General features: G+C 41.0%; 1 protein-coding gene across 1 annotated transcript; it reads right to left on the reverse strand.

Annotated features, from left to right (window-relative positions):
• Positions 1 to 586: 586 nt before the first annotated feature.
• On the reverse strand, positions 587 to 6339 carry LOC109019482 (DNA replication licensing factor MCM5). Its single transcript, XM_019001770.2, has 18 exons — positions 5988 to 6339; positions 5747 to 5890; positions 5266 to 5445; positions 5083 to 5181; positions 4859 to 4995; positions 4652 to 4757; positions 4111 to 4245; positions 3961 to 4038; positions 3632 to 3736; positions 3396 to 3487; positions 3181 to 3313; positions 2696 to 2791; positions 2315 to 2406; positions 2142 to 2232; positions 1857 to 1966; positions 1259 to 1388; positions 1055 to 1156; positions 587 to 782 (listed from the first exon to the last, which is right to left on the reverse strand). The coding sequence occupies exons 1-18, from the start codon at positions 6270 to 6272 to the stop codon at positions 699 to 701; spliced, it is 2199 nt and encodes a 732-aa protein (XP_018857315.1). The 5' UTR covers positions 6273 to 6339; the 3' UTR covers positions 587 to 698.
• Positions 6340 to 11304: the final 4965 nt, after the last annotated feature.

Consider the following 11304-nt stretch of genomic DNA (forward strand, 5'->3'; position numbering starts at 1 on the left):
ATCAGTAAATATAATTTCAGATTTGAGGAGAGGTTGTGATAGAAGCTTCTCCTTCTCCATGCTCCCTACATATACCATCTTGTCTATTGACATAGCCAATCTGAATTTTATGGGTACAAGTTTCCAAAGTTTTTTTTTTTTTTAACCAAACTGGGTAGTTTCTTTCAATTTTAGCCGTCCAGAGAACTTTCATATCCTTTATTATAAGAGTGAAGTGAAGGACTAGTTTTTAACTTGGGGTAAATTTGATTTTGAAGCCGTTTGTCATTTTCATTCAAGCATCGTTACATTCTATAAAAATAAATTCATAAATTAATATGATTTCATATGATCCATTAGATTTACTTTATAATAAAAATAACTTTACAATATAACAAACCACATCAAGCATATTAGTTTGTGAGATTACTTTTGTATCATCCGGTTATGACTCAAGTATTTCTCCTTTTAGAATGCTCTCTAAACCAGGCTTATTAATTCTGGCACTAATTTGAAAGAGCAAGAAGTTGATGATCACCATAGGAGGCAGTAAACTTTGAACAAATGGACTTACAGCAAGTGGTTATTGCTAGGTTGCTTATGGAACTCGGCAACTGAAACCAATTTTTCATATGAAAATACACCACCTTACATCAGTTCTCTTCTTTTAATCAGTGCCAATAATTTGCTAAAAAAGATTAAGATTACATAACAATTGGTCATGCTTTTCGTAGAATTACACGCCTTTCTCGCTTGTATTCAACTTCATCTCGCTGGTGCATAATTATAAGAGCTCTTCTCACCTACAAAGGTAAATATTCATCAATGATATCAATACTCTTTACAGATTTTGACCAAGCAAAATTAAAGGACTTGGAACAAATACAGTACACGAATGAATAATTCACACTATTCAAATCACGCTGAGTTTGAAGGTACAAACAAAAGGCTATTATTTTCCTTGAATCCTAGCGCGTTTTTGCTTTTGCAAGGAATCTCTGTAGCTCCAATGGAACTCAGACGTTACATCAATGAAAGGCAATTCATATCGCGTAGGATAAGATGAGAAACTTACAATAGATTCGTTCATCCCCATTCTGCTAAGCTCATCTATCAGTTTTCTTTCTGATATGTGGTTTCCAATCCCGATTCTTCTCTTTATCTGGGTTTCTGCTTGCTGTTGTTGGGAAAAAGAACAATAAACTACAAATTGACAAGGAGCTAGGAAAATTAAAAGAAACTAGAATATGGGGTATCGAGGTCATAGTCTCTGACAGACCTTAATCTCATTTGCCATCTCAGCAGTGAGATTCACTTGTTGATTTATTCCAGACCGTGCTGCATCCATGGTGGAAACAGTAAAAAGTCTTATAGCTTCCTGCACATTCTCCTCAGTGGCAACATGTGATCTGATATTGTAGTTTAGAGAGAAACAACAGTTGAGTCACAGAGATATAGAACAGTGGAACAAACAAGAAAGGTAAAATAAGTGGTGGAAGGGGGCAGGTTCAGACAAATTTAATGTATTAACATTAGACATACCGTGACTAGTTATCAAGTGGGTAAGGTTATCTAAGAATCCTAGCATTTAAATCTAAGACTATATCTGGATTCATAGTACTGGATCTAAATAGTAATTTTTATGCTGTAGTTAAGGAATTCCAAGAAAATACCAAAACACGCCTTTTAGCGACCATTCCAAGTCATTTTAAATGGTTTATACTTCAAGAATGCAACCACTCAAAAACTGATCAAGAACAGCGAGTGCTGATGCCCAATTTAGTGCTACATGGCACCACTTGATGTTCTGAGCATCATTGTCAAGAGAAAACGATATATATTATGTAAAAGATATCAAGCTTTACGCAAACACTTACAGTTTCATTTTTGCAAGAGCCTCACTCAACCTTACAATAGCTTCCAGCTGCCTTACAGTAATTGGTATTGCGGCAGCCTCACCAGTTTCATTTGCTTGCTGCCTCATGTCCTGCAGGAATCATCATAATGATGAGGTCAATTTTGATGTTAGAGCCACTCGGTGAAGTTAAATCTTGTAAATGGAACTTAAGAAACAGACCAATCAATTAGCTTTTCTCAAATATAGTGCAACACCAAATATTTTTTTTGATGCAACAGAGTGCTTATCTTAAATATATGAATACCTGTCTAATTTTGACATAATTGTTCTGCAGTAAGTTAGACGCAGATTCTGATAATCGTGGGTGGCATTCAGTTCGACAATATTGTATATACCTGCAAACATTGCATCTTAACCAGTATCAGTATTTGACAAAGCAACATGAAGAATTTGTATGATCTACTTCACACTGTATACCTCTTCAGCCAATTCTCTTCTTTAGGAACTCTACTTTCACCTGAGGTTGCATTAGCAGATGCATGGACTCTTATGATATGACTAGCTATAATCTGTCAAGAAAAAACTTTGGATCAGGCTGCTGCTTTCACAGTTTCACTAAGGCCGGCGTTTGGAATCCACGTGAACAAAAATACTTTCTTTCATCAGTTTTTATGGTGTCTGTAATGAGCGCTATGTCGAGAATCATTTTAAGGTTTTAAAATTTAACTGTTTGCATATAATGCAGGTTGCTTCTTGAAATGCAATTAGAAACACACGATAATTGAAATTCTTTGCAGGGCGGCCAAAGTACATCCAAAAATGAAATACTTAAAACTGGGCAAGATAAGTGGTAATTACCTTGTCTTGACTGTACATCCTGATATCTTTCACAATGAAGATTAAATCAAATCTAGAAAGAATTGTTGTCTGCAAATCAATATTGTCCTGTGCAGTCTGGTAGAAGGCAAACATTTTTATTAGCCAATCAGTGGAAAATAATGGGATTAAGATCCTCTGCAGTGGAGTATTTGTCCATTCAGGTCAAGTACGTGACACCTAATGATTTGTGGGTTTTTATTTGTGAAGAAATCAGGTTCCAGTGACAACAGGGTGTGAATGTCACTGCTGACAGGCAAGTGTTTGGCATCTACAGAGAATGGAGTCTCCGGTGACAAACACCATAGAGCTTTTATATGTTTTGGATAATCTCCCATTGAAATGTCTTTAAGTGCACCGTAAACCAGAGAAAATTGGACAATAGTCAACTAGAGAGGAGCTTAACCCAAAATTATTAGTAGGCCTTTAGAAAATATAAATATCAAACAGAATTTACAGATTTGGACCTTAAGATCATCGTAACGTCCTGAAGGAGGGTTAGCAGCTGCAAGCACTGAAGTTCTAGAATTAAGAACTGTTGTTATTCCTGCTTTAGCAATCGATATTGTTTGTTGTTCCATGGCTTCATGAATAGCAACCCTATGCCACATGATGTGTTAAACTTCATTGCCATGTTAGATAAACTAAAGGTCCAGTAAGATCCACTTCTCATTAACAATACCTATCTTCAGGTCTCATTTTGTCGAACTCATCAATACAGACAACCCCTCCATCTGCCAAAACCATGGCTCCTCCTTCAAGGTAAAACTCACGCTGTAGTGCACAGTCAAATACGTATCAGAGATTTTGAGCAAGGGAAGAAAAAAATGAATCCACTAAAAGGATTTGGCAATGGCAAGATAATGCTGAAGATAACATAATATATTTGCTTACAGAAAAAATAGTTAAAGAACTTACGGAACCACTATCTCTGATCACAGAAGCCGTAAGACCAGCAGCTGAAGAACCTTTTCCTGAAGTATAAACAGCAACAGGAGCAGTCTTTTCAACAAACTTGAGAAACTGTATAAGGTGATTATCAAATCAGCACCTTCCCTTGAGTGGCAAAAAGCAAAAAGCAAGAGCATGCATTATCATGAAGTACGATTAGTATGACTCCTCAAAAGGTACATATCTAAGTGGAGACGTCCATTCTCAAGAAGGGATTACAGACACGAGGTAACGAGAAAACTCAGCTTTCAGTGAGCCACTTTTCTCTTGAACCAACAATTGCGTATATAACTAACCTGTGATTTAGCAGTAGATGGGTCCCCCAAAAGTAACACATTGATATCACCTCTTAATTTCACACCATCGGGTAAATTCTGAATACAGAGGAAATGGTTATGCAGTGAATAGATCATATCAATATTAAAGGATAACAATTCATGATGTACCTTCCTTGACCCTCCAAACAGCAGACAAGCCACAGCCTTTTTCAAGTCATCATGACCAAATATAGAAGGAGCTATCTTTGAGCATATGTTTTTGTACACATTGGGTTCTGCAGCAAATTTTTTGAATCCTTCTATCTGAAGTTCAAGTGTTATAATATTTAAGCAACCATGATCAGTTCTTGGTACAATGTACAAAGATACTATAGAATCAAATCGCAAAGTTCAAATATTTAACCAAAAAGAGAAGAAAAAAAATTCGAGTGAAATGTTAAGAGTCTAATGGAGGCACTTTCAATTTCATTCCATCTGTAATCCTGTTCCATTGACAAATGAGCCACCAAAAAGCTTTATATTGACGGGCATATATTATAAGCTCTTACTAAATAGCACACACCATATAAAAATTCCAAGCACAAACAAGAAGCTGTCACATATAGAGCAGAATTCTGAGCTGTCAATTATTTATTGATTCAGAAGACGAAAAAATTTCTGTAGCCGGATACAGCTTAAACCCATTTATTCACGATGATTTAAGACTAACCTCTTCCTGTGTAAAAGCAGCAGGACCACGGGAGTTGGCCTCATTTGCTTCTTCTATTCCTACAACTCTGATATAAGGTTGTCTAACTGCAACTGCTCCTTTGTGGCTGCATAAATCCATTTTGAAATAAATTCAGTTAAGAAACACGGTAGTGATGGTACACATCTATATAGCAAAACATTCATTTGAGTCTGTGTCGATCCTCACGACGTGGCAGAATTGGCAGCTTGATAGATACTATAAATACCCATGATCGTCAATCTCGTGCCAGGTACAATTGTTTGAACAAGATGGCGATCCACAGATAGAAGCATGTTCCTTGGAAGCTCCCCAGTTGGAACATCCTGCAAACACGAAGTAAATACCAATCAATTATGTAAAAAAATGCAATTAAAAAATGAACTTTTCTTCATCAAGATTAAGAACCTTACCTCTGGATTCTCCTGCAGTTTCAAGGTTTGTTGATCGACATACTTGCTCTTATCTGGAACCACAAGCCATGGATCAAGTGGGCATGGTTCTTCTCCCGGCTACAAATATACCCAACAATTAGCATTAAATAAACTCAAAACCACACAAAGGTGAGAAATTGTATGAAGTGGTGTGAAATAAACCTGAGGGATATGATCACAAGAACGAGGGACAATTGCACCACCGAGGCCTGGCCGACAAGGAATTTGCTTTGAATTTCTACAGTTCTTGCAGATAAGAGTCACATAAGTTGCCTTTGCCTTAGTCCTAGATGCAGCTATAGTGATCCCAGCTATTTTAACAAGTTTCGATATATATTGAGCCTGCCACCCGCAACAAAAACCTCAAATTAACCAAAAAATAGAACTTTACTATTCTAATAAAAATTAAGGAAACCGTAAAATAAGAAAAACCAAAACAAACCCTAAAGCCTCATCGGGTACGATATACAAAAGAAGATAAAAAAAAATAATAATAAGAACTTTAACTTCCACATCTCATTCAATAAAGATATCCTCCAATCAAAGACCATTAGGTCCATTTATTTATTCTGTTTCAATTGACTGACTCAATTTAGGAATCAACCAAACAAAATTAGAATATAAAAAACCAGTCCACACTCACCCCTAGAAACCTCATCGAGACCGGATCCTCCTTCGACGTCAGCAAGACCTGAACGTCCCCGGTCACCGGATCTTCCATTTCTCCAGTCTCTCCTGTCACTTTCGACCGCAAGCTCGCCAAAACCTCCGCCGCGGCCGTCTCAAACTACGAAAAACACACGCATACGAAATCAACCATTTGCTCATCATGAATAGCAAAAATGTTGATTTTTTTATAACAGAGAAGGAATTGGAGAGCATACAAGAGGCAAGTAGTCGGCGGGGGAGGAGCGGAGCAGGGCCGGGAGGTCGGGGTCGAAGGCATCGAGGTCCTCCAAGTCGACGAGAAGGGACTTGTTGGGATTGTGGACGAGGCTTTCTCTGTAGGGGAAAACATTCTTGTCGGTCTCGAAGCCGCGGATGAACTCCTTGAACTTTTGGAGGACGGAGTGTCGGCTAGCCGCCTCCGGATCGTGGTCTTCACCACCGCCGCGCCACGAGTGAGCCTGGTCGCTGTAGTACACTGCCCCCTCGTCCCACCCTGACATCTCTCACTCTCTCTCTCTCTGCGTCTCTGGAAATGGAGAAATTGGGGAGCGTCGACTGTCGAGTGACGTCCTGCTAGGGGAGGAGTGCATAAGTGGGTTTTTCACCTTTTTAGCGGGAAGTAATTGGCGGGAAAGGTAGGATGACTTGGCGTTGGTCACGTGTGAGAGCACCTGCTGCGTCCGAACTTGTACGTAATCTTGAAAGCAAACACAATATTATTCTGGGGTATAATTTCAAAAAGAATAAATATAGATATAAGTTATTATTGGAAGTATCTATTTTATACATATGATGTGGCATCATCTAGACCACATATCTCTTCAAGTGAGTGTTAGGAACAATCAACTAGAAGCAGCCACGCAGTGAGTGTAAAGTGTGTACTGCTATAGTGACTTCTCTCTAACATTACTCTTTTAAATGAATTTATTTATATTTTTTATTAGTTTTAATAATTAAGAATGTTTAAAAAATATTTAAAAAAATCATTTATACTGTTGTGCATATTTAAAGTGCACTCTCTTAGGAAATTTTCCCCCCCTCAAGGGCCCAAGAGTAGAAGCCCAATCTTGTCAAAGCAAGGAAGCCCAATCTGGAATGGGTTGACCCATCAATCCCACCCAAGGAAGAGCCGGCAACTTTAGCACCTACAGAGGACACTACACAATGCAACGCATGTTGGTTAGAAGACAGCACTAGGGATGGGACTAGCCCTCCTGGAATAACCTTTGAGCGACGTTAGGCACTTGAGTATCTGTCTAATTGAGCAAACAGGAATAAAGACTCTTGATCTCCTAACATGAAGGTATCAAAGGGTGATCAGAGAAGCCTGCAGAATGAAGAAGGCAAGGAAAACGCGCCGCACTAATGAAGAAGGCAAAGGAGAACACACCGCATTCATGGAGAAAGCAACAGAATCGTGTCGTATTAATGGCATCACAGCTTAGACTACACGCCGCATTAATAACGTTATCGCATAGGCCACTCCGTATTCAAAGATCTGACAAAGGAACAGTGGAAAGGATGAGGACCCATAGGGACAAGCAGGATCTATCCCCCACCAGGCTCCAGTTATAAATAGCAAATTTTCATGTACGTGGAAGCTCTTTGGAGACATTGTATTCTAAGCTCTCTTAATTTACATATTTCCAAAAGCTCTCACTAACTTAAGCATTTGAGACTCTTCGACTTTCAAGGCTGCCCTCCCCCAGCTTCTTCTTCTTCCTCATCGTTGTTGTAGGCCCAAGCCCAGAAGGCTTGAGCTCCTGAAACCATTGCCCACAAATGCTTAAAACACGATGTTAACAACAGTGCCGTCTGTAGGAACCATTTGAAAAATCTTGTGTGTACTTAGCATGCCTGTGTCAACCCATTCTAAGAGAGCTTAGTAAGAAGGTGAAAGTGCCATGGAGGCAAGCCTAAAGGATGTAGAAGATTGGACAGAAAGATTGACCCAAGAACTGGATAGGCTCCAAAAAGAAAATGACGACCTCAAGCTGCACTGCCAGGAAAGAAATGAAGACACTGTGCCCAACCACAGCGAGCACGAAGGATCACGAAACGTAGGTGGTGGAGTAAATGAACACGAAGAAAGGAAAAACATGAAGGATGAACTCCGTAGCATCAAAGCCAAGTAGGAAGAGATGGCGAAGAAGATGAGCACGTCATCCTCAATAGACCAATTGTTCACGAGCACCGAGCTACCTTACACTGAGGAGGTGATGGTTGTGCCCTTACCACGGAAATTCAAGATCCCCACGATGGAGATGTATGATAGAGAAAGGAACCCACTTGAGTATTTGAAAACTTTCAAGGCTCACATGACGCTGCTTGGCTTCACCGAAGCAGTAGTATGCAAGGCTTGTCGCTGACCCTGAAAGGTCCAGCATGAGTATGGTTTGGGTCACTAGCGCCCGTTTCCATAGACAACTTCAATGAATTAGTACATCTGTTCGTGACCCAATTCATGTCCAGCTGACAGAGACGGCACCTGGCTGCATTCCTTCTCACCATTAAGCAAGCGGAATATGAGATTCTAAATGAGTTCTTATCTCGGTTCAACAAGGAACGAATGACCACCGAGAATTAAAACGAGAAGATTACCTTGGCGGCACTTCTGGGAGGAGTCTGGCCACAATCCCAGTTCATGGCTGAATTGGCAAGGAGAACTCCAACCACATTGATGGAGTTTATGGATTAGGCCGACAACTTCATCAATGTCTAGGACACTCTACGAGTGTTGACAAAGCTGAGAATTAAGGAACTAGAGCAGACAAGAAAGAAAACAAAGGACAAGTTGAAGGGTAAGGCACCCAAGAAGGGAAAGAAGAGCTCTCATGACAAGAGTAAAGAGGAGGTGCCAACAAGTGGCTTGGGTCGTCAATTTGACCGGCCGACCTTTTCTATTCAATAGGTCGACCACCGGACCACCTGATAAGATGAGGACAGTGCCATGACCCGCTGCTACTACACCTACCATCAGTTGCGCACAACACGGAGGACTGCTTTAGCCAGCAGGGAAGAAGAGAGCATGAAGAGTAGACTAGGCAACCCTACAAGCCCACTCGAAGGCCAGAGTGGGAAAGGAGGGGAAGATCTAGGGAACGAAGCGTGGATTGGACGGACCACAGCAGTAGGCAAGAGAGCTCGCAACGACCACCACCAGGATGCGAATCGACTTGACAGGAAAGCCATTGATCATCACCTTATGGAAGACCCCCGTTGGAGGAGATACTTGGTGGTGGAGATGCCTCTTCCTTGAGTCGGAAGGCCCACGCGAGGCGGACCCGATACCACAAAGTATACTCGGCCGAGCACCGACCTGCCAAGTACAAGAGAGGTGAGCCGGCTCCCATCGTCTCTTTTAGGGAAGACGACAAGGAATTGGTCCTGTACCCCTACGACGACGTGCTTGTGGTAACCATGTTGGTCACCAACTGCACCACCTAACGAATCCTCATTGTCAATGGGAGCTCCGTGGGCATACTCTTTTGGGAAGCCTTCACACAGATGGGGATTGACGCCGCCTAGCTGTAGCCGGTGGCCATGCCGCTGAAGGGCTTTTCTGGTGATATGGTCCACCCAGTTGGGACCATTGCGATGTTGGTCCTCGTAGGCACCACCCCTTGTGCAGCATCCATAATGGTGGACTTCTTGATAGTGAAAGCCCTGTCCTCGTACAATGCCATCATTAGCAGGCCCACCCTTAATGACTTGTGAGCAGTAACATTAACCTACCACCTCAAGATGAAATTCCCAACTTCTTAGGGCGTGGGTGAGATCCGAGGTGAATAAGTACTGGCCCGAGAATGCTATGTCCAAGAGTTGAAGTAAAAGGGGTATGCATCACCAAAAGAGTCCAGGCAAGACTAAGTCTTTGACTTGTCCTACCGAGCTTGAGGGGGAATGGGAGGGATGTATGACTGCAAAAAGGCAAAGCAGAAGGACCAAAGACTACCTCATCTTCTATCTTTTAATCAGTATGTTCTTTGGTGTAAATAATCAGCATATTTTAATAAAAAAATAGAATTTTTTCAGGACAACACATCTCATTCACTCTAACCTTTATGGTAAAGATAAAAACAACTTCCAGCAAGTAAATGGCCATCAACAAGAAAAAAGATCGCCAATCAATGCATACATTCACTACTAATGTCAACAGGTAGAAGCTAGTCTAGTCTCAAACTGTTCGAACAACGTACCTCCCATGGGGCCAAAGGGATAAGCACGCTTAAGGCTACTCTGCCCCTCCCGCGATGGAGAATGGGTCCAGCCTCTAGCTACCCAAACAGCTTACCCGAACCCCCTTTGTAGTGAAGTGCAGACCAACCACATCACTATCCTAATTACCTCATTTACTAGGCAACATAGAAAAAGATAGGTCAAAAGATTGCATTATCTCTCTGGCAGAGGAGTGCCAGTAGTCCTTAGACTACTCGAAGGCAAGGAGATTACCTTCATCATAAGCGTCAACAGGTGAGAGCGAGTCCAAGACAAACTGCCCGAACAACCTACCTCATTCGTGGATCAAGGTGCAGGCGAGCTAGAGGCCGTCTTGTCCTCCCGCGAAGGAGAGCGGGACCAGCCCCTGGGCAGCTAACAAGTCACAAGTTAAAGCTTCCGGAAACAAAGGGCGACGAGCTAAGGAAAGGAAAAGACAGGAAAAGGCTAAACATATCACAACACAAAGCTAAGGAAAGGAAAAGACCGCTAAGGAAATGAAAAGACAAGAAAAGGCTAAACGGATCACAAAGCAAAGCTAAGGAAAAGACAATACAAAAAAAGACTAAACGGACCACAACGCAAGGAAGAAAGAAAAAGACCGACGAGCTGGAAATACACAAAGCTTCCGGAGACAAAGAAATATGTACAACATCTAGGCACAAAAAGAAAATGAAAGGGAGAAGCCGAAAAGTCAAACAAAGGGCAACGAGCTAAGAAAAGGAAAAGACAAGAAAAGGCTAAACATATCACAAAGCAAAGCTAAGGAAAGGAAAAGATAGGAAAAGGCTAAACGGATCGCAACACAAGGAAGAAAGGAAAAGGCCGACGAGCTGCAAATATACAAAGCTTCCGGAGACAAGGAAATATATACAGCATCTAGGCACGAAAAGAAAAGGAAAGGGAGAAGCTGATAAGTCACAAGTTAAAGCATCCGGAAACAAAGGGCGGAGAGCTAAAGAAATGAAAAGATAGGAAAAGGCTAAATGCATCACGATGCAAGCTAAGGAAAGGAAAACAAGAGTTAAGCAGACTGAAATGCAAAGAAGAAAGGAAAAGGACGACAAGCTACAAATACACAAAGATTTCGAAGACAATGAAATATATAAAGCATCCATGCACAAAGAGGAAATGAGAGGAAAGGAAAACAAAAGCAGAGCAAGTTGCAACGCAACAAAATAAAGGAAATATATAAAGCATCCATACACAAAGTGGAAAGGAAAAACAAAAACTGAAGAAGTTTCAATACGAGGTGAAAAAATGGAAATATACTTTATTACAACGCAAAGCTCTCTAATACAAAAGGCTGCAAAT

Source organism: Juglans regia, chromosome 6 (assembly GCF_001411555.2).
Source record: "Juglans regia cultivar Chandler chromosome 6, Walnut 2.0, whole genome shotgun sequence".
NCBI lineage: Eukaryota > Viridiplantae > Streptophyta > Magnoliopsida > Fagales > Juglandaceae > Juglans > Juglans regia.